This window comes from Pristiophorus japonicus, chromosome 8, assembly GCF_044704955.1.
Source record: "Pristiophorus japonicus isolate sPriJap1 chromosome 8, sPriJap1.hap1, whole genome shotgun sequence".
Classification (NCBI taxonomy): domain Eukaryota; kingdom Metazoa; phylum Chordata; class Chondrichthyes; family Pristiophoridae; genus Pristiophorus; species Pristiophorus japonicus.
Window position 1 is genome coordinate 54,172,708 of NC_091984.1, and position 24,544 is coordinate 54,197,251.

The window sequence follows — 24,544 nt, forward strand, 5'->3', positions numbered from 1 at the left end:
GTTAGTTAGCCAATCCGCTATCCATGCTAATATATTACCCCCAACTCTGTGAGCTTTTATCTTGTGCAGTAACCTTTTATGTGGCACCTTACATTAAGAAACTAGCATAGGCCTGGCTGATAACGTTAATCAACTATGCTACCATGTATATTGTTGCACAGCTTCCTTTTTGCTATATTAAAATTCAAAAATAAAATGTTTCACCAAATACTCTCCCTTTCCCAGGACTCCAGACTGCAGTTGATCATGGTAGTAACCTGTATATATTTTTTTTAAATCACACTTTATAAATTTTGCTTGAATGTCATATTGCTGGAAATGCTATCAGCAATTCTTAGTTTAGAAAGGCAATAGGCAAAGTTCTTCTAATGTTACTTTTATTATTTAATAAATGTTATCCGACTGTAATGAATTTAAATTGTATTGTTTAATAGGGAGACAAGAGGAGGAACTGCTGAACCAGACTGCTGATACAAAGGAACTTAAGCGATCACAGGAGAAAAATAGTAAGGTATTACAAATCATAGAATGGGTATAGCACAGGAGGAGGCCATTCAAGCCTACGCTGGCTCTCTGCAAGAGCATTTCAGCTAGTCCCATTGCCCCATCTTTTCACTGTAGCCCTGGAATATTTTTTCCTTCACGTACTTATCCATTTCCCTTCTGAAAGTCACGATCGAATCTACCTCTACCACCCTGTCAGGCAGAGAATTCCAGATCCTAACCACTCAATGCGTAAAAAAGGTTTTCCCTCAAGTCGCCTTTGGTTCTTCTGCCAATCACCTTAAAAGGATGTTTTTTTTTGAAAAATCTTTTTTGCAGCAGTAAACTGCCCTTTTTCCTGAAATTTCTCTTTCGGTCAGTATTCTGGACCACCTAATTTATGATTGGAGTCTGGGACAATGTGGATCCTGGATATTGGATTACTTCAGTCAGTAATTTAATCAATAATTTGGAAGGAGGATATAAATGATGCGCTTGAGATAGCCAGAAACTAACAGAACTCACTAATCTTGGGCAATTGCCAATGCCCAAGAACACTGCCACACATTCACAAACGCTAGCTGCTTGAACTATTCGACTGGGAATTCAGCTAAAAGTTAAATCTTCTGGCCAAAGATTTGAGAGTTTAGCTGTACAGTGAAAATTAAACTAAATTAATTTTACTTGAAGACTAAAACACAATGGTTAATGGTTGTTTCTTCTGGGATGTTGATCTTTGCAATTCAGACCTCTTCCTGCCCGTTTTTTTGTTTTATTTAATGCAGTTTTGTTCACTGTATAAGAAGTGTTTGTAAAATAGGTTTTTGCCCAGAGGAAACTTAGTCACAATCTGAAGAAGAAATGACCATGGTTGTACACTGTTGTTCAAAAGAAAGAACTGGTCTAAATGCAGACTTGTAACAAGCAGCTTTGCCTAGTTTGACACAAAAACTTTATAATTGGGTTTAAAAGAACAAAACTAAAATTTGCCTCCAGGAATATTTTTTATACTTCCCTAAAACTTTTTTGAGATGCTGATTTTTCCTCTTTAAAAAGGTACGGACAACATATGTCATTGTCAGCTGTGGCTCAGTGGGTAGCACTCTCGTCTCTGAGTCAGAAGGTTGTGGATTCAAGTCCCACTCCAGGGACTTGAGCACATAAATCTAGACTGACATTTCAGTGCAGTACTGAGGGAGTGCTGCACTGTCTGAGGTGCAGTCTTTCGGATGAGACGTTAAACTGAGGCCCCGTCTGTTCTCTCAAGTGGATGGAAAAGATCCCATGGCAATATTTCTAAGAGCAGAGGTGTTATCCCCGGTGTCCTGGCCAATATTTATCCCTCAATCAACATAACAAAAAAAGAGATTATCTGGTCATTATCACATTGCAGATTGTGGGAGCTTGCTTGTGTGCAAATTGGCTGCCGCGTTTCCCACATTGGATGTAGTTATTTGCACTGTGTTGTGACTGGTTCCCGTGGAGGATAAGCCACACCCAGAAGTTTCTCTGGAATGTGTAATTGGAACCGCCCAGCCCAAGTTCTGAGTGACTTTGCAAAGTGTAATTCGAGCCATTCTGACTTCAGAACTCCCCTGTCAGAGAGAGGATCGAGCTCCACAAACCCAGCAAAAGCCTGCCAAGTCCCCGACCCCAGCCCAAATTCATGTCTTCTCCCAGACGAAATCCCTGACACTGCCTGCCCAAGTTCATCCCCCGCCAGCTCAAGTTAATGCCTTCCACAGCCCAAGTTCCTTACCACCCCCCCCTACACCCAGCACAAGTGCATACCTCCTCCAGCCAAATTCCCTGACCTCAATCCAAGTGCATGCCTCCCCCAGCCGAAGTCCAGAGGACACAGGCGCAGAAAAAACACAGTGCAAATAGTCACAGTATCCCACATTACAACAATGACTACATGCCAAAAGTATTTAATTGGCTGTAAAGCGCTTTGAGAAAGGCATTGTATAAATGCAAGTATTTCTTTTTATTGGACAAAGCAGAGATTAAAAACAAGCAAAACGCGAAGTCTATGCATACATAACATTTCATAAAAGAACCACCACATTTTTGAGCATCCACTTTGTACTTGCAATGAGTTTCATTTTATGTCATGTCATCTGGTCTAAATTGCTTTTTAAGAGAAATATAAAGTGGGCAGAAAGCTGTATGCTTGAGTCAAGGCAAGGAGAAACAATAGAAAGATACATTGAAGTCTGACTAATTAATTGTTTATTTGGTATTCCTTGGCAAATCCTGTGCTGATGCTATCAGTTTTGATTCCAATGAATACTATTCAAATAAACTATTACTTTTGCTTGCTTAAGTGGTTTATGTGCCAAACCATGAACAAACTAAAATCCTTTTTCAGTACTGAGGGAGTACTGCACTGTCGAAGGTGCCACCATTTGGACAAGACGTTAAACTGTCTGGTCTCTCAAGTGGATGTAAAAGATCCCACAGCATAATTGAAGAAGAGCAGGTCCTACTGTCCTGGTCAATATTTATCCCTTAACTAACATCACAAACAGATTATCTGGTCATTATCTCATTGCTCTTTGTGAGACATTGCTGTGTGCAAATTGGTTGCTGCGTTTCCTACATTACAACAGTGATGTACTTTTTACACTTCAGAAAGTACTTCATTGGCTGCAAAGCACTTTGGGACATCATGAGGTTGTGAAAGGCGGTTTACAAATGTAAGCTATTTATATATATTTACATACTGACTTTTTTTCACTGAGATTCTGAAAGAACTTATGAATACGCATCAATCTCTGATTCTGGAGTCTAGTAGGTCAGTTCATGAATGGGAATTTGCTGAACAGGAGCTTACACACATCAGGTGGGTGGCATTTACTCAAATATATTTAATATTGTGCTTAATTGTATATATTTATATACAGACCTACAGCTGCTGAAGATTTGCTAAATATTGCACTGTTAAACTTAATACTGATGGGTAGCTCATGGCAGATGGATTCGACTTAAAGGGCAATGGCCTTTATTCACATTTTTAAAAAATAATGATTTTGTCCTCATTTTCTTCTATTGTGTCTCTGTATAACTCTGATCAGAATCCATCCTCCATGACTTGGAAATGTCTGTCATAGAATTCTATGATCAGCCATTAGGATCACAAGATAATACTAAATGACTGTCATTCAGCCATCATTCACATAACTTGAACTTCAATCAATAGGGATTAGCCTCATGGTTATTCTTATCACTGTATCCAACACTTATGACCAGAACTGGACACAGTACTCAAAGTGTGGTTTAACTAGCACTGTATGCAATTTTATCATGAATTTATCAGACTTAAAAAAAAATCATTCTTGGGATATGGGTGTCGTTGGCCTGCAGTATTGTCCATTTCTAGTTGCTTTTGAGAAGATGCTGGTGGGCCTTTCTTTTGAACCAAATGGTGAAGGTGCTTATGTTGTGTAGGGAGTGCTAGGATCTAACATCTAGCAAACAGTCAGGTGAGCGGAAATTTTAAACGTCAATAAGAAAGGAGAAGGCAATAGTGCAGGGTAGTGATAGGAGTAATGATAACCAGAGCGTGACAGGAAGGGACAGAATGTATAAACATAAGAGTGCATCAGAAAGTGTGATAAAAAGACACAATTAAAAGCTCTTTATCCGAATGCACATAGCATTCGTAACAAGATAGAGGAGTTGACGGCACAAATAGAAATAAATGGGTATGATCTGATAGCCATTACAGAGACGTGGTTGCAAGGTGACCATGGCTGAGAATGGAATGTTCAGGAGTATTTGACATTTCGGAAGGATAGGCAGAAAGGAAAAGGAAGTGGGGTAGCTCTGTTAATAAAGGATGGGATCAGTGCATTAGTGAGAAACGATATTGGCTCAGGAGATCAAGATGTTGAATCAGTTTGGGCAGAGATAAGAAATAATAAGGGAAAGAAGTCACTGATGGGAGTAGTCTATAGGCCCCCTAACAGTAGCTACACTGTAGGACAAAGTATAAATCAAGAAATAATGGGAGGCTTGTAAGAAAAGTAATCATTGGCGATTTTAATCATATTGATTGGACAAATCAAATTGGCAACGGTAGCCTTGAGGAAGAGTGTATTCGGGATGGTTTCTTAGAACAATATGTTGTGGAACCAACCAGGAAGCAGACTATTTTAGATCTGATAATGTGTAATGAGACTGGATTAATTAATGATCTCATAGTAAAGAATCCTCAGTTTGCGGGTGAGAAAGCTAGGTCTCAAACTAGTGTCCTGAACTTAAAGGCAATTACAAAGATATGAAGGCAGAGTTGGCTAACGTGGATTGGGAAAATAGATTAAAGGGCAAGATGGTAGATAAGCAGTGGCCAACATTTAAGGAGATATTTCATAACACTCAGCAAAGATATATTCCAGTGAGAAAGAAAGTCTAAGGGAAGGATGAACCACGCATGGCTAACTAAGGAAATAAAGGATGGTATCAAATTGAAAACAAAGGCATACAAAGTTGTGAAGAATAGTGGAAGGCCAGAGGATTGGGACATTTTTCGAAACCAGCAAAGGACAACTAAAAAAAAAAAGAGAAGAGAAGATAGTTTGAGAGTAAGAGAGTCAAGGGTTATAGAGAGCAGGCAGGGAAGTGAAGTTGAGGCCAAGATCAGATCAGCCATGATCTTATTGAATGGTGGAGCAGGCTTGAGGGGCCAAATGGCCTACTCCTGCTCCTATTTCTTATGTATCCCGTGAATTAATTTTTAAAAACGAAGTGACTGCTGCCAAAGAACCGGAAGCTGTGCAGAAGCATTCTGCGCATAACTATCAGGTCCCAAATTTAAAAAATAACATTTACCACAACACACACACACAGGATTTGGGAAGTGCTGGAGCACATCATTAATAAAGTTTCATTAATGTTGGAGATCCCCAATCTACCATCCCTGCGACTGTTACAGGAATCTCCAAATGCTTCTAGTCTCAGAACAATAATTTGCAAAATATTAACAAACCCAACTACCCGTAGACAAAATAGATGGTGCTGCGGCCAAACTATCCCCCCTGAAAACTGCTGACTCTGACAATTTAGTGCACAAACAAGTAGCTCATACTTGAATAAATTCTGCAATTCACACAATAAATTAAACTACAACTGAACAATTAAAAAAAAAAAAAAATCCGCTTCATTATTTCTCATTTTGGGAAGTCCGGCGAGAACAAACAAAAAAAAAAACCCCACTGGAACTGCGCATGCGCGACTACTTCCAGTTTGTTGGCAGCAATCGCATTCAACAAAAATAGTGCAGACTGCAGCCAAGGTACTCCAGAGGGGCTGGACGTTTAGGCTGGTGGACGAAGTGCTGCTTTTTCCTGGATGACATTGAGCTTCTAGAGTACTGTTGCAGTTGCACCTTACCAGGCAAGTGGGATGTATTCCACTCCTGACTTGTGCCTTGTAGATGGTCGAGAGGCTTTGGGGAGTCAAGAGATAAGCTACTTGCCACAAAATATCCATCCTCTGACCTGGTCCAGTTGAGTTTGTGATTAATGCTGATCCCCAGGGTGTTTGATGGTAATGCTATTGAATGCCAATGACTCTCGTTGGAGATGGTAATTGCCTGGCACTTGTATGGCATCAATGTTCTTGTCACTTATCAGTCCAAGTCTGGAGGTTGTCCATGTTTGCTGCATATGGGTATGGACTGTTTCATTATGAGGAATTGCAAATGGAACTAGACACTGCAATCATCGGCAGATAGCCCCACTTCTGACCTTATGATGGAACATTGGTGAAGCTGCTGAAAATAGTTGGGCCTCGGATGCTGCTCTGAGGAACATTGCAGCAAAGTCCTTGGGCCGAGATGATTGGCCTCCAACAACAACCACCATCTTCCTTCGTGCAAGGTATGATGCGACGGCTGAAGAGCTAGGAAGGAGATTAAAAAGCAGACCTCAAAGGTAGTAATCTCCCAATTACTGCAGGTGCCACGGGCTAGTGAGTACATAAATAGGAGGATGAATGCATGGCTGGAGAGATGATACAGGAGGGAGTGCTTTAGGTCCCTGAGACATTGGGATAGTTTCTGGGGGAGGCGAGACCTGTACAAGCCAGACAGGTTGCACCTCAACAGGGCCGGAACCAATATCCTCGTGGGGGGTGGGTGGGGTTTGTTGGTGCTGTTTTGGAGGATTTAAACTAGCTTGGTGGGGGGTGGGAACCTGAGAGTAGATTCAGAAGGGAGAGAAGCAAAGCTGGAAATGGAAGGCAGAAAATTAGTAAGCGAGTTTGGAAGGCAGAGGAAACAAAGGCTAGGAAATAGACAACAAGGGAATTTGGCAGTGCTAAATGGTATATACTTCAATGCAAGGAGTCTAGGGAATAAGGCAGACGAGCTGAGGGCAGATATACATGTGGGAGTATGATATAGCTATTGCTGAGACATGGCTGAAAGAAGGGCAGGAATGGCAGCTCAACATACCTGATTACAGGGTTTTCAGACGACAGAGAGGGGGATAAAAAAGGAGGGGGAGTCGTAGTATTGATTAAAGAAACAATTACAGCTGTAAGGAGTGAAGATATGTTAGAAGGATCAAATGAGGCCATATGGTTTGAACTGAAGAACAAAAAAGGAATAATCACAACTGCTGGGAGTGTACTATAGACTCCCAGTCAGAGAGAGATAGAAGAGCAAATATTTAGGCAAATTTCTGAAGTGCAAAAACAATAATAGGGAATTTCAACTACCCTAATATTAACTGGGATAGAATTAGTGTGAAAGGTATAGAGGGAGCAGAATTCTTAAATTGCATTCAGGAGAACTTTTCTAGCCAGTACATAGCAAACCCAACAATAGAGGGGGCAGTTCTGGACTTAGTTTTAGGGAATGAATGAAGTTGGGCAGGGGTATCAGTGGGAGAGCATTTTGGTGCTAGTGATCATAATTCAGTTAGATTTAAGGTAGTTATGGAAAAGGACAAAGATATCCCAGGAATAAAAGTTCTCAATTGGGGGAAAAGCCAATTTTACTAAGCTGAGATGTAATTTAGCCAAACTGAACTGGAAACAGCTACTTGAAGATAAATCAGTGTCAGAGCAATGGGAGGCATTCAAGGAAGAGAAAGTGAGGGTTTCAGAGCAAGTATGTTTCCTTAAATAAAAAGGATGGGACTAACAAATCTAGAGCCCCCGAGATGTCAAAGGGCATACAGGATAGGATAAAGGAAAAAAGGGAAGCTTATGACAGATACAAAGGGCTCAATACTGTGGAAACCCTAGAGGAGTATAGAAAAAGCAGGGGAAATTAGGAAAGCAAAGAGAGGGTATGAAAAAATCTTGGCAAGTAAACTCAAGGAAAATCCAAAAATGTTTTATAAATTCAGAGCAAGAGGATAACTAAAGAAAAAGTAGGACCTATTAGAGACTGTAAGCTTGGATGATGTGGAATTTGTATGGGTAGAGCTGCGGAATACCAAAGGGCAGAAAACGCTAGTCGGAGTTGTGTATAGACCACCAAACAGTAGTAGTGAGGTTGGGGACAGCATCAAAGAAGAAATTAGGGATGCGTGCAATAAAGGTACAGCAGTTATCATGGGAGACTTTAATCTACATATAGATTGGGCTAACCAAACTGGTAGCAATACGGTGGAGGAGGATTTCCTGGAGTGTATTGGGGATGGTTTTCTAGACCAATATGTCGAGGAACCAACTAGAGGGCTGGCCATCCTAGACTGGGTGATGTGTAATGAGAAAGGACTAATTAGCAATCTTGCTGTGCGAGACTACTTGGGGAAGAGTGACCATAATATGGTAGAATCCTTTATTAAAATGGAGAGTGACACAGTTAATTCAGAGACTAGGGTCTTGAACTTAAGGAAAGATAACTTCGATGGTATGAGACGTAAATTGGCTAGAATAGACTGGCAAATGATACTTAAAGGGTTGACGGTGGATAGGCATTGGCAAACATTTAAAGATCACATGGATGAACTTCAACAATTGTACATCCCTGTCTGGAGTAAAAATAAAACGGGGAAGGTGGCTCAACTGTGGCTAACAAGGGAAATTAAGGATAGTGTTAAATCCAAGGAAGAGGCATATAAATTGGCTAGAAAAACCAGCAAACCTGAGGACTGGGAGAAATTTAGAATTCAGCAGAGGAGGACAAAGGGTTTAATTAAGAGGGGGAAAATAGAGTATGAGAGGAAGCTTGCTGGGAACATAAAAACTGACTGCAAAAGCTTCTATAGATATGTGAAGAGAAAAAGATTAGTGAAGACAAACGTAGGTCCCTTGCAGTCAGAATCAGATGAATTTATAATGGGGAACAAAGAAATGACAGACCAAATCCTTTGGTTCTGTCTTCACGAAGGAAGACACAAATAACCTTCCAGAAATACTAGGGGACCGAGGGTCTAGCGAGAAGGAGGAACTTAAGGAAATCCTTATTAGTCAGGAAATTGTGTTCGGGAAATTGATGGGATTAAAGGCCGATAAATCCCCAGGGCCTGATTGTCTGCATCCCAGATTAAGGAAGTGGCCCTAGAAATAGTGGATGCATTGGTGATCATTTTCCAACAGTCTATCGACTCTGGATCAGTTTCTATGGACTGGTAGCTAATGTAACACCATTTTTTTTTTAAAAAAGGGAGAGAGAGAGAAAACGGGGAATTATAGACCGGTTAGCCTGACATTTAGTAGTGGGGAAAATGTTGCAATCAATTATTAAAGATGAATATTGGGGGTAATGTATTGATGTGGATAGAGAACTGGTTGGCAGACAGGAAGCAGAGAGTCGGGTAAACGGGTCCTTTTCAGAATGGCAGGCAATGACTAGTGGGGTGCCGCAGAGCTCAGTGCTGGGTCCCCAGCTATTTACAATATACATCAATGATTTAGATGAAGGAATTGAGTGTAATATCTCCAAGTTTGCAGATGACACTAAGCTGGGTGGCGGTGTTAGCTGTGAGGAGGATGCCAAGAGGCTGCAGGGTGACTTGAACAGGTTAGGTGAGTGGGCAAATGCATGGCAGATGCAGTATAATGTGGATAAATGTGAGGTTATCCACTTTGGTGGCGAAAACATGAAGGCAGATTATTATCTGAATGACGGCAGATTAAGAAAAGGGGAGGTGCAATGAGATACGGGTGTTTTGGTACATCAGTCATTGAAAGTTGGCATGCAGGTACAGCAGGCAGTGAAGGCAGCAAATGGCATGTTGGCCTTTATAGCTAGGGGATTTGAGTATAGGAGCAGGGAGGTCTTCTGCAGTTGTATAGGGCCTTGGTGAGGTCTCACCTGGAATATGGTGTTCAGTTTTGGTCTCTTAACCAAAGGAAGGACGTTCTTGCTATTGAGAGAGTGCAGCGAGGTTCACCAGACTGATTCCCGGGATGGCAGGACTGACATATGAGGAGAGACTGGATCGACTGGGCCTGTATTCAGTGGAGTTTAGAAGAATGAGAGGGGATCTCATATAAACATATTAAATTCTGTTGGGACTGGACAGGTTAGATGCAGGAAGAATGTTCCCGATGTTGGGGAAGTCCAGAACTAGGGGTCACAGTCTAAGGATAAGGGGTGAGCCATTTAGGACCGAGATGAGGAGAAACTTATTCACTCAGAGAGTTGTTAACCTGTGGAATTCCCTACCACAGAGAGTTGTTGATGCCAGTTCGTTAGATATATTCAAGAGGGAGTTAGATATGGCCCTTACGGCTAAAGGGATCAAGAGGTATGGAGAGAAAGTAGGAAAGGGGTCCTGAGGTGAATGATCAGCCATGATCTTATTGAATGGTGGTGCATGCTCGGAGGGCCAAATGGCCTACTCCTGCATCTATTTTCTATGTTTCTATAAAGGTAACCTGTGTGTGGAGGCGGAAGACGTGGGTCTGGTCCTCGATTAATACTTTGTGCCTGTTTTCACAAAAGAGAGGGATGATGCAGACTTTGCAGTCAGGGAGGAGGAGTGTGAAATATTGGATGAAATAAACAGTGGGAGAGGAAGTATTAAGGGGTTTAGCATCTTTGAAAGTGGATAAAACCCCAGTCCCAGATTTGTTATGGGAAGGTCGTGTCTGACTAACTTGATTACATTTTTTGAGGAGGTAACAAGGAGGGTCAATGAGGGTACTGCGTTTGATGTGGTTTGTATGGATTTTAGCAAGGCTTTTGAAAAGGTCCCACATGGCAGACTGGTCACAAAAGTAAAAGCCCATGGGATCCAGGGCAAAGTGGCAAGTTGGATCCAAAATTGGCTCAGAGGCAGAAAGCAAAGGGTAATAGATGATGGGTGTTTTTGTGACTGGAAGGTTGTTTCCAGTGGGGTTCTACAGGGCTCAGTATTAGGTCCCTTGCTTTTAACATAGAAACATAGAAAATAGGTGCAGGAGTAGGCCATTCGGCCCTTCTAGCCTGCACCGCCATTCAATGAGATCATGGCTGAACATGCAACTTCAGTACCCCCTTCCTGCTTTCTCGTCATACCCCTTGATCCCCCTAGTAGTAAGGACTTCATCTAACTCCCTTTTGAATATATTTAGTGAATTGGCCTCAACAACTTTCTGTGGTAGAGAATTCCACAGGTTCACCACTCTCTGGGTGAAAAAGTTTCTCCTCATCTTGGTCCTAAATGGCTTACCCCTTATCCTTAGACTGTGACCCCTGGTTCTGGACTTCCCCAACATTGGGAACATTCTTCCTGCATCTAACCTGTCTAAACCCGTCAGAATTTTAAACGTTTCTATGAGGTCCCCTCTCATTCTTCTGAACTCCAGTGAATACAAGCCCAGTTGATCCAGTCTTTCTTGATAGGTCAGTCCCACCATCCCAGGAATCAGTCTGGTGAACCTTCGCTGCAAATGTCTTTTTGTGGTATATAACAGTGATTTAGACTTGAATGTAGGGGGTATGATTAAGAAGTTTGCAGATGATACAAAAATTGGTTGTGTGGTTGATAATGAAGAAGAAAGCTGTAGACTGCAGGAAGATATCAATCAGTTGGTCAGGTGGGCAGAACAGTGGCAAATAGAATTCACTCCAGAGAAGTGGGAGGTAATGCATTTGAGGAGGGCCAACAAGGCAAGGGAATACACATTAAATGGTACGACACTGAAAAGTGTAGAGGAACAAAGGGACCGTGGAGTGCAGGTCCACAGATCCCTGACGGTAGTAGAACTGGTAGATAACGTGGTTAAGGCGGCATTCGGGATACTTGCCTTTATTAGCCAAGGCATAGAATATAAGAGCAGGAAGGTTATGCTTGGACTGTATAAAACACTAGTTAGGCCACAGCTAGTGTACTGCATGTAGTTTTGTTCACCACATTACAGGAAAACTGTGATTGCACTAGAGAGGATACAGAGGAGATTTACAAGGATGTTGCCTGGACAGGAGAATTTTAGCTATGAGGAAAGATTGGATAGGTTGGTGTTGTTTTCTTTCGAACAGAGGAGGCTGAGGGGAGACCTTATTGAGGTGTATAAAATTATGAAGGGCCAAGATAGAGTGGATAGGAAGGACTTATTTCACTTAACAGAGGGGTCAATAACCAGGGGACATAGATTTAAAGTAATTGGTAGGAGGTTTAGAGGGGATGTGAGGAGAACTTTCTTCACCCAGGGAGCGGCAGGGGTCTAGAACTCACTGCCTGAAAGGGCGGTAGAGGCAGAAAACCTCATAGCATTTAAAAAGTTCTTGGATATGCACTTGAAGTGCCATAACCTACAAGGCTAGGGACCAAGAGCTAGAAAGTGGGATTAGGCTGGACAGCTGTGTGTCGGCCACCATGAACACGATTGGCCGAATGGCCTCCTTCTGTACTGTAAATTTCTATGATTCTATTAAGAGTTTTCCTCTTGAACCCCATTGTTGTTCTAGTCTCACTAAGATATCTAAATTACTTCATAGATCGCTGGAGCGGAGCACAAACAGGTTTGTCATGAACTCCAGGATAAAATTACAGTATTTTCATTGCAGTCACTCGCATCCATCTATTATTTTCTGTAATATTTATGAGGCAATCACTGAAGAACTGAATCTGAAAAAACTACAAATTTAATCTGCAGTAGATTGCTAAAATATAGTCCTTCCCTATTTATTGCACAAGGACAGTGTTCCACTGCAAGTACAATAATACTTTCCATATTTTAACTGCTAATTCTGTGAGCTTAAATTCTTTCTAGATCCACAGTTGCTGGTTTGAAGGAACAACTGAGAAACATCCATCTAGCTGACAACCAGACGAGTACACCATCAAAACCAGGTGTGTACAAGCTGCTTAATGTGCAAGAAAACCTGGTCAGCATTACAACCAGGTTCTCTCTTTTCACTGTAACTGCTCCCATTGGGTTCTTATTATTTAGCCCTCGGGTACCTTCCTCTTCCCTTTCAAAACCACCGTCGTCTATCCTCCCTCAGAAACCCACCTTTAATTACTGTCCTGACAAACTACCATCCCATCTCCAACCAGCCTTTTCTCTCAAGTCCTTGATCGTGTTGTCACCTCCAAAATCCCACATCTGTCTTGCAGCTCCATATTTGAATCTCTCCAATTAAGATTCTACCCCCTGCCACATCACTAAAACAGCTCGTGTCACTGTCACGACCTGCCCTATACGTTACGATTCGAAAACATCACCACTTTGTTCACAGTACTTGTAGCAGCACTTGTGTGCCGAGAGATTTGCTTAGTATTGTCACTGGTGGCAATGAACGCCTGGGCTATCGCTATTGCCTTACTCAAGGTTGGGGTCTCTACAGTCAAAAGTTTGCGAAGTATGGTTTCGTGGTCAATGCCAAGTACGAAAAAGTTTGAGCATGTGCTCCAAATGTCCTTCAAATTCACAATGTCCTGCAAGGTGTCTTAGCTTGGCGACATAACTCGCCACTTCCTGGCCTTCAGATCTTTTGTAGGTGTAGAACCGATACCTCGTCATCAGAACGTTTCCTTCGGGTTCAGATGCTCCCGGACCAGTGTGCACAAATCGGCGTACGATTTCTCTGTTGATCATACATTGGTGCCTCACAGACAGTGAGGAGGATCGCCCTTCGTTTGGCAGCGCTCTCTTCCCCATCTAGCTCGTTAGCCACGAAGTATTGGTCGAGTCGCTCCACAAAAGTTTCCCAATCATCTCCCTCCGAAAATTTCTCCAGGATGCCCACTGTTCTCTGCATCTTTGGGTTCGCTATCTGTATCTCGTCGCCAGTTGTAGTCTGTGGAGAAGGAGTCAGACTGAACACTGTGAGCTCAAAGTAAAGTGTGACCGTAGCCTTTTATTGCATGTCTCCAGAGTGCCTCTACAATCTGTGAAGCCTTCTTAAATACCTGTGCTCCCAAGGGATTATGGGATCCCTTGGGGCTCCGGCGAATGAGCCCTCTGGTGGCTGTACAGAGTAAATACATGTCCACATATATAACAATTCCAACTCCTTCTGAGTTAGCCACTCTTAAGTCAGCACTGAAGTTGACCTCAGGGACAGGATTTGAATTACTGATTACTATCTAGTGACCCTTACTGCAAGTATGTGTGGATTTGGGTACACAGTTCAGCTGTGTTGCTATTCACAAAACTCCCCTATTTAAAAAAGGAGGGAGACAGCAAGTAGGAAACTATAGACCAGTTCGTCCAACATCTGTTGTTGGGAAAATCTTGGGTGTCCATCATTGAGGAAGCAGTAGCAGGACATTTAGAAAATCATAATGCAGTCAAGCAGTGTCAACATGGTTTTATGAAAGGGAAATCATGTTTGACAAATTTGCTGGAGTTCTTTGAGGATGTAATGAGCAGGGTGGATAAGGGGGAAAACTAATGAATGTGGCTTTAGTTTCCTGAACAATTGGGACCGCTTCTGGGGTAGGTGGGACCTGTACAAGTCGGACAGGTTACACCTCAACAGAGACGGGACCAATGTTCTCGTGGGTGGTTTTGATAGTGCGGTTGGGAGGTGCTTTAAACTAGCTTGGCGGGGGATGGGAACCCAGGAGAGGGCTCTGAGCTCGTTAGAGTGGGTGAGAGCTCAGATGAACAGAAAGGATGCAAAAGACAGGAGGCAACAGAGCAGAGTGGCACTGGGGTAAGTGTAAACCACAAGGTGATAGGAAGGGACAATATGTTTGAATATAAAAAGAGCTGCAGGAGGGGTCAAAGCTAAAAATCATGGTTTAAAAACTAGTATTAAAACACTTTACCTAAATGCACACAGCATTCGAAACAAAGTAAATGAGTTGATGGCACAAATCATTACAAATGGGTATGATTTGGTGGGGCCATTACAGAAACATGGTTGCAGGGTGGCCAAGACTGGGAATTAAACATACAGGGGTATCTGACAATTCTGAAAGATAGACAAGAAGGGAAAGGAGGTGGGGTAGCTCTGTTAATAAAGGATGATATAGGGCAGTTGTGAGAGACGATATTGGCTCTAATGAACAAAATGTTGAATCATTGTGGGTGGAGATTAGAGATAGTAAGGGGAAAAAGTCACTGGTGGGCGTAGTTTATAGGCCCCCAAATAATAACTTCACGGTGGGGCGGACAATAATCAAGGGAATAATGGAGGCATGTGAAAAAGGAACGGCAGTAATCATGGGGGATTTTAACCTACATAGCGATTGGTCAAATCAAATCGCACGCGGTAGCCTGGAGGAGGAATTCATAGAATGCATACGGGATTGTTTCTTCGAACAGTATGTTACAGAACCTACAAGGGAGCAAGCTATCTTAGATCTGGTCCTGTGTAATGAGACAGGAATAATAAACGATCTCCCAGTAAAAGATCCTCTCGGAATGAGTGATCACAGTATGGTTAAATTTGTAATACAGATTGAGGGTGAGGAAGTAGTGTCTCAAACGAGCGTACTATGCTTAAACAAAGGGGACTACAGTGGGATGAGGGCAGATTTGGCTAAAGTAGACTGGAAACACAGACTAAACGGTGGCACAATTGAGGAACAGTGGAGGACTTTTAAGGAGCTCTTTCAGTGCTCAACAAAAATATATTCCAGTGAAAAAGAAGGGCGGTAAGAGAAGGGATAACCAGCCATGGATAACCAAGGAAATAAAGGAGTATCAAATTAAAAATCAATGCGTATAAGGTGGCCAAGGTTAGTGGGAAACTAGAAGATTGGGAAAATTTTAAATGACAGCAAAGAATGACCGAAGAAAGCAATAAAGAAAGGAAAGATAGATTACGAAAGTAAACTTGCGCAAAACATAAAAACAGATAGAAAAGCTTTTACCGATATATAAAATGGAAAAGAGTGACTCAAGTAAATGTTGGTCCCTTAGAAGATGAGAATTTAATAATGGGAAATGTGGAAATGGCTGGACCTTAAACGATTATTTTGCTTCGGTCTTCACAGTGGAAGACACAAAAACCATGCCAAAAATTGCTGGTCACGGGAATGTGGGAAAGGAGGACCTTGAGACAATCACTATCACTAGGCGGGTAGTGCTGGACAGGCTAATGGATCTCAAGGTAGACAAGTCCCCTGGTCCTGATGAAATGCATCCCAGGGTATTTAAAGAGATGGCGGAAGTTATAGCAGATGCATTCATTATAATCTACCAAAAATCTCTGGACTCTGGGGAGGTACCATCGGATTGGAAAGCAGCTAATGTAACGCCTCTGTTTAAAAAAAGGGGGCAGACAAAAGGCAGGTAACTATAGGCCGGTTAGTTTAACATCTGTAGTGGGGAAAATACTTGAAACCATCATGAAGGAAGAAATAGCAGGACATCTAGATAGGAATAGTGCAATCAAGCAGACGCAGCATGGATTCATGAAGGGGAAATCATGTTTAACTAATTTACTGGAATTCTTTGAGGATATAACGAGCATTGTGGATAGAGGTGTACCGATGGATGTGGTGTATTTAGATTTCCAAAAGGCATTCGATAAGGTGCCACACAAAAGGTTACTGCAGAAGATAAAGGTACGCGGAGTCAGAGGAAATGTATTAGCATGGATAGAGAATTGGCTGGCTAACAGAAAGCAGAGAGTCGGGATAAATGGGTCCTTTTCGGGTTGAAAATCAGTGGTTAGTGGTGTGCCACAGGGATCGGTGCTGGGACCACAACTGTTACAATATACATAGATGACCTGGAAGAGGGGACAGAGTGTAGTGTAACAAAATTTGCAGATGTCACAAAGATTAGTGGGAAAGCGGGTTGTGTAGAGGACACAGAGAAGCTGCAAAGAGATTTGGATAGGTTAAGCGAATGGGCTAAGGTTTGGCAGATGGAATACAATGTCGGAAAGTGTGAGGTCATCCACCTTGGGGGAAAAAAAAAAACAGTAAAAGGGAATATTATTTGAATGGGGAGAAATTACAACATGCTGCGGTGCAGAGGGACCTGGGGGTCCTTGTGCATGAATCCCAAAAAGTTAGTTTGCAGATGCAGCAGATAATCAGGAAGGCGAATGGAATGTTGGCCTTCATTGCGAGAGGGATGGAGTACAAAAGCAGGGAGGTCCTGCTGCAACTGTATAGGGTATTGGTGAGGCCGCACCTGGAGTACTGCGTGTGTAGTTTTGGTCACCTTACTTGAGGAAGGATATACTAGCTTTGGAGGGGGTACAGAGACGATTCACTCGGCTGATTCTGGAGATGAGAGGGTTACCTTATGATGATAGATTGAGTAGACTGGGTCTTTACTCGTTGGTGTTCAGAAGGATGAGGGGTGATCTTATAGAAACATTTAAAATAATGAAAGGGATAGACAAGATAGAGGCAGAGAGGTTGTTACAACTGGTCAGGAAGACTAGAACTAGGGGGCACAGCCTCAAAATATGGGGGAGCCAATTTAAAACCGAGTTGAGAAGGAATTTCTTCTCCCAGAGGGTTGTGAATCTGTGGAATTCTCTGCCCAAGGAAGCAGTTGAGGCTAGCTCATTGAATGTATTCAAATCACAGATAGATAAATTTTTAACCAATAAGGGAATTAAGGGTTATGGGAAGCGGGCGGGTAAGTGGAGTTGAGTCCACGGCCAGATCAGCCATGATCTTGTTGAGTGGCGGAGCAGGCTCGAGGGGCTAGATGGCCTACTCCTGTTCCTAATTCTTATGTGGTGTATTTGGATTTCCAGAAGGCATTCGACAAGGTGCCACATAAAAGGTTACTGCACAAGATAAGAGCTCACAGGGTTGGGGGTAATATATTAGCATGGATAGAGGATTGGCTAACTAACAGAAAACAGAGTGTTAGGATAAATGGGTCACTTTCCAGTTGGCAAATAGTAATGAGTAGGGTGCTGCAGGGATTGGTGCTGGGTCCTCAATTATTTACAATCTATATTAATGACTTGGATGAAGGGATTGTGTGTAATGTAGCCAAGTTTGCTGATGACACAAAGTTGAGAAAGCAAGTTGTGAGGAGGACACGAAGAATCTGCAAAGGGATATGGGCCCCGAAATTCACGGTCCCGGGAAGGACCGTTACTGCCCGTTTGCGGCGGCCATTCGTCAGAATCGAATGGCCGCCGCTTTGGGCTCAACTGGCTGCCCTGACATATATTCAGCCCGGGGGGTCTTGCAGCGTTGTGGGCCACTGCCGAATCTCGTGGGAGTGTGGGGCTTGCGGCAGCAGTGACGCGCTAAAAGTGCGCACCACTGTCGCTCCGTCCCCAGACCCATTTTCAGTGTTAAAAAGCCGGCCCTTCAGCTGACTGTGCCCCCGCCAGCTTTCAGGGCCGGAGCAGAGCGGCAGAGATCTCGGGACCGTAGGAGCGGAGAGACAAAAAGATAACATCCAAACCAAAGGATGTTCAGCATAGAATCCACACACGAGGGGAGAGGGTGAGAGGGAAAGAAAGAGAGAGGGTGAGAGGGAAAGAAAGAGGGTGAGGGAGGGGGAAGGGAGCAAAAGAGAAAGGAGAGATAGAAGTGAGGAAAGGGAATGAGAAACAGAATGAGAAAATTTGATTGGGAGAGAAAGAAATAGGAAGAGAAAAAAAAGAGAAAAGGGGGGAACTACAGTAGACAGATGCGCTTGCATCTGCGCACACTCGGAGGCCAAACTCCAAGCCATCATCAACACCTTCACCGAGGCGTATGAAAGCACGGGTCTTACACTAAACATTCGTAAGACAAAGGTCCTCCACCAACCGGAGCCCGCCACACAGCACTGCCCCCATTATCAAAATCCATGGCGAGGCCTGGGACAACATGGACCATTTTCCATACCTCAGGAACCTACTGTCAGCAAGGGCAGACATTGATGACGACATCTAACACTGCTTTCAGTGTGCCAGTGCAGCCTTTGGTCGCCTGAGGAAGAGAGTTTTTGAAGACCAGGACCTCAAATCTGGCACCAAACTACAGGGTGATACCCGCCTTCCTATATGGCTCAGAGACGTGGACGGTTTCCAGCAGACACCCCAAAGCACTGGAGAAATACCACCAACGCTGCCTCCGCAAATCTATTGGGAGGACAGATGCACCAACATCAGTGTTCAGGCTCAGGTCAACATCCCCAGCATCGAAGCACTGACCATGCTCCATCAGCTCTGCTGGGTGGGCCACATCATCCGCATGCCTGACACGAGACTCCCAAAGCAAGCGTGCTTCTCGGAACCTTGACACAGCAAGCAAGCCCCAGGTAGGCAGAGGAAACGCTTCAAGGACATCCTCAAAGCCTCCTTGATAAAAGTGCAACATCCCCACCGACACCTGGGAATTCCTGGCCCAAGACCACCCAAAGTGGAGGAAGAGCCTCCGTAGGGCACTGAGCACCTTGAGTCTCATCGCCGAGAGCATGCGGCAACCCAGGCTCCCCACCCACCCTTTCCTTCAACCACTGTCTGCCCCACCTGTGACAGAGACTGTCGGTCCTGCATTGGAATGTTCAGTCACCTGAGAGCTCAACTTTTAGAGTGGAAGCAAGTCATCCTCAACTTCGAGGAACTGTCTATGATGATATTACACGTGCCTAACCAGCGACTTTTTCTCATGGGTCGGGGAAGGCTGTTGTGTTCCCTGTGGAAGTTGTAGATGTCCTTCGAGGATACCCTCGAGCAGCTTTGGGCCTGGCAGGGCCAGCTGGAGAATGGTCAACACCCTCCTGGGATGATTCAGTCTGACATGGCTTGGGCGAGGCGATGCATGGAGGTACTGGCGGAGTGACCGGTCTGGGGCCAGGAATGCTGTGAGCTGGAGGGAACAGATCATCCGTATCCTAGCCCGAGGAGCCAGAATAACTCAGCAGGGGCGGCACAACACCACCACCAATCAGAGAGCTCAGGTCGGTACTGTGGTGCCACACCGGAAGGTCTGTGGCCTGTGGTGGACCCAACTGCAAAAGCAACACGGATGTCTCGGGGGCATCCAGCCGAGACTTCATGCAAGCAGCCACAGTCTGAAAGCCACCAGATATGACAGCACTTAGACGCTCCGTCGACTGTTGTAGAGCCGCAGTCATTCTCTCCAAAGCAGCACCGATAAGCCTGTGCTGCAATGACAGCTGCCACATCACCCCAAGAGTGAATTTCCCGTGGGAATAATGCCCCAATTAAGACGGAAAACTCTCAGGTTTGAAGGGCTAATAAGACAAACTCTTTTTTTTTGTGGTCAAAAAGCCGAATTTGCATACAAAGGCCGCCACAAACTTTGCAGCGCAAATTGGGGAAAAAAGGCCTCAAAACCACCAGCTTTCTGGCTGCACTGAATTTTGGCCTCCATAGACAGGCTAAGTGAGTGGGCAAACATTTGGCAGGTGGAGTATAATGTGGGAAAGTGTGAGGTTATCCACTTTGCCAGGAAAAATAAAAAATCGCAAATTATTTTTTAAATGGCGATTACAAAATGCTGCTGTACAGAGGGACCTAGGGGTCCTTGTGCATGAAACACAAAAACTAGTATGCAGGTACAGCAAGTAATCAGGAAGGCAAATGGAATGTTGGCCTTTATTGCAAGGGGGATGAGAGTATAAAAGCAGGAAAGTCCTGCTACAACTGTACAAGATATTGGTGAGACCACACCTAGAGTACTGCGTACAGTTTTGGTTTCCTTATTTAAGGAGGGATATACTTGCATTTGAGGCAGTTCGGAGGAGGTTCATTAGCTTGATTCCTGAGATGAAGGGATTAACTTATGAAAAAAGGTTGAGCCTATACTCATTGGAGTTTAGAAGAATGAGAGGTGGTCTTATTGAAACACATAAAATACTAAGGGTGCTCGACAAGGTAGATGCAGAGAGGATGTTTCCACTCGTGGGGGAATCTAGAACTAGGGGCATAGTTTCAGAATAAAGGATCGCCCATTTAGAATGGAGAAAAGGAGGAATTTCCTCTTGGAGGGTTGTAAATCTGTGGAATTCTCTGCCCCAGAGAGCTGTGGAGGACTGGGTCATTGAATATATTTAAGATGGAAAGAGATAGATTTTTGAGCGATAAGGGAATAAAGGGTTATGGGGAGTGGGCAGGGAAGTGGAGCAGAGTCCATGATCAGATCAGCCATGATCTTATTAAATGGCGGAGCAGGCTCAAAGGGCCGAATGGCCCACTCCTGCTCCTATTTCTTATGTACTTATGTAAATAGCTTGCCAACTCCGTCTAGTCCCAGTTGTGCATGAAATGTGAAATGCCCAGCGAACCATATTCTAACATAAGTCTCTGCTTTCAGGGGAAATTGGGGGTAGCACTTTTTTTCCAAAAATAAACATGTGGGAGTGAGTAAAACAAAATAATATTGTTCAGATGGCTGCCTAAGTGAAGTATCATCCAAAACTCTTGATGACAATTTGTACATTATAATACATAAAGCAGCTAGGTAATGTTTGTAAAGTCAGAATAAAGGAAATAATTTAAATGCTATTTTCCCTTGGAAACCCACCATTTCAGTTCTATATATTCACTAAAGTATCATTCAGGAAATAGGTGCTGGACCTCGTGACGAGCCTGAATGCTGAATAGAATGAAATTGCTATTGGACTGGGGACAATTAGTGCAGTGACGATATCCCAGCCAGAATTTTAAAATGTTGTATAATGCATCATTATCTTAGTTGCTTTATGAGTAAAGATACAAAATAGTTTGGATATTCAGAAGTTGATTTTCATTTTACTAAGGCATGCTATTATTTGGCTATGCTCTTCATTTCAGATACAAAAAAACAGTACCGAAAGAAGAAACCCAAGACCCAGTCACTAAATGATTCTGACTCCAATCTAAGCTGCACTCTCAGTCTGGTCGACATCAGCTCAGATGATGACTTTTCTTCATTGCAAGATCTTGATTTAGATCCACCAAGTCAAACAGGTAAAGTCTGGAAATGAATTGGTTGTAATTGCTAGCTGGACAACCCAGTAGCTGTAATACAAAAGCAAAATACTGCAGCTGCTGGAAATCTGAAATAAAACAGAAAATGCTGGAAATATTCAGCAGGTCAGGCAGCATCTATGGAAAAAGAAACAAATATAACATTTCAGGTTGATGACCTTTCATTAGAACTGTAAAAGTTAGAGATGCAACAGGTTTTAAGCAAATATATGTGGGGGTGGGAGAGAAGAAGAGATGATAATGGGACAACTAAAGAAACAAAAATGGGTCCAGAGGACGTGTAAATGGGAATAGCAGAATCATTATTCACAGCTGCTGTCTGAAGTTATGATCTAAAATTGTTGAACTCAGTGTTCGGTTACAGTCTTCTGGTTTGCGTGCAAATCTTATTCTCCTTAATGGGACTTGTTATACCTCTCAGGAAAGACTGAACAGGCTGGGGTTCTTTTCCCTAGAAAAGAGAAAGCTGATGGGTGACCGGATAGAGGTCTTTATTATGAAAGGGTTTGATAGGATAGACCGTACCCCCAGCTTAAGAATGGCAATGGTGAAGAACTAGGGGGATTTTTTTCTTTTTAAGTGGAATAACCAGTGATGGGATGATATTTTCATCCACATGAACAAAAGTTTGCTTTTTAGTGGCTACCTCAGGATATGGGCAATTTATATTTTCCAGTAACTACGTTATATCTGCAGAACTACCACCCATGTACTTTTTGAATAACCCATGTTGTAAGTGGAGAAAACTCATCAGGCAATCCTATAAGATTAGTTTAATTTACATTTTTATTGTATTTTTCCCCAAATATGATGATTGCCCAGTTGACACATCCAGCAATATTTGCACAGCGTACATTAATTTTCCCTCTTCCTTGACATTCCTCTTAAAATGTACTTTTCCAATCTTCTCTTCTGGAGTTTCCCTTTGATGATTCTCTGAAACTTCCATCCACGGAGTGCTGCTAATGGGAATGGTGTTGCAAACTACGATCAGGGCATTCACGTAGACCATCCTATTCTGTTCCCTTCTAAACTGTTCTGAGGGCGGCTCTGAGTAACTTTGAAAAATGTATAACTGTTTGGCTATACACAGCCGCAAGAGTTGGACATATTTCAACACAAACTCAAAATCACAAGACAGACAGACATTAGGATGCTGTAGAAAGAGAAATTAATATTTTTGCAATAGACATGCAGTACTGCTTCTAAATTTATAATTGTTATACCATAATAAAAGGGAATTTTCCAATTGTTAAGTTCGGCTGTTCATAAAGTACGTGCAGCATAATGAATTAAAGAAAGACCTGTGCACTAAGCCATTGCACCACCCAATCTCAAAACTATTCATTTTAACTTTTTAAATTGTATTTTAATTCAGAATCTGCTTCAACTTCCAGCCACAGATTCCTCTGGCATAAGAGGTTAAGATTCTAATGGTTGCACAGATACATAGGACAGCAGTTCCAACAATTATTCTGCCAATTCGATTAGTTCAGTTGTGCAACTTTCCTATCAGATATTAATGTTTGAGCACCCATAAATTTCCACACATGGGTTTAATCTGGTTTTAATAATGGGTATGGATAAAAGAACAAAGACTAAGCAGAAGGAGGACATGAAACCAACAAGTTGCACTGTTAATATAGGAAACATCCGAAGGCACTTTACAGCGGAGGAAAGTAAAAATGAAAGAGATGAATGCAGAACCATGGTGAGAGACCTTGAGAGAGTTAACACAGTTTTGACAAACAGATAGGTTTAAGAAGGTGTTTAAAGATCGAGAAGGCAGTAGAGAGAGAGGCTTAGTGTGAAAGTTCGAGAATTGAGTTAAGGTGTTTGAAGGCTCTGCCACAAATGTAATTTAAAATCCCAAAGTATTTCAAAAGTGAAAATAACCGTACACTAAATAATTGTGGGAGAAGCAGGGAGGGGTGATGACCTAAGGCATGATCAAAAGGTACGTTTTAAGGAGTTCTTTGTAGGAGGGGAGAGAAGTAGCAAGATTGCAGGGGTTTTAAACATTCCAGAATGTGAGGCTTCAATCAGAAGGCTGTGCAGCTGATGGAGTTTGTGAAAGGAGGAATGCAAAGGAGGCCAGGAATGGAAGAGTAGATGAGATGTGCAGGACTGTCGGAGGTTATAGAAGTAAGGAAGAACAAGGCCATGAAGACACCTGCAAATAAGGACCAGGAATTTGAAATCAATGTGTTGATGGAAAAGAAGCCTGAAGGGTGGTGAGGAAAGGTGTGTGAGGAGAGTAGGGGGCCCAAGTTTCGAGCCGCGCCTAGAACGGCGCAGTCCCGACCTGGACGCCCGTTTTTCGCGCCACAAAGTGTGCCTAAAAAAAACCTCCGTATTCTCCATCTCCCTGCAGGTCCTCTGGCCCTCGGCGCAGCGCAGCAGGAGCTGTAGGGGGGGCGGAGCCAGGTCCCTGTGCTGAAAACAGTGCTGGGACCTCTGCACATGCGCGTTACAGTGGGCGCGCAAGTGCAGTAGCTCCAGGCGCCCGAAACTGTGTGGGAGGGGCCCGAAGCACGCAGCCCCTAGCCCTGACCGAATGGCCTCACTGGGGCTGCGTGAATAAGGCTCCTCCCGCGGCCAGCTCCTGCTTCCTCCCGACCCGACTCGACACTGACCTGACTCCCGCTCTCTCTCCCCTTCCCTTCCGCTCCCCCCACCCCGACTGTACCCGACTCCCACTCCCCGACCTGACCTCCCTCCCTCCCACCACCCCCCCGACCTGTAAATCTGGTGCTGGGGACGGGCCCTGCCCGAAGTCTCGAGCCCGGCCCATTCAGCCTCCTTCTC

The 24,544-nt window shown here is 43.4% G+C and overlaps 1 protein-coding gene across 1 annotated transcript in view; it reads left to right on the forward strand.

Annotated features, from left to right (window-relative positions):
* LOC139268524 (coiled-coil domain-containing protein 159-like) overlaps positions 1-24,544 on the forward strand; it is a 58,722-nt gene that overhangs the window by 29,047 nt on the left and 5,131 nt on the right. Inside the window, exons 8-11 of the mRNA XM_070886791.1 lie at positions 435-511; positions 3,228-3,328; positions 12,643-12,722; positions 21,560-21,715. Coding sequence (XP_070742892.1) covers positions 435-511; positions 3,228-3,328; positions 12,643-12,722; positions 21,560-21,715 — 414 coding nt within the window. The remainder of the gene's footprint in view (positions 1-434; positions 512-3,227; positions 3,329-12,642; positions 12,723-21,559; positions 21,716-24,544) is intronic.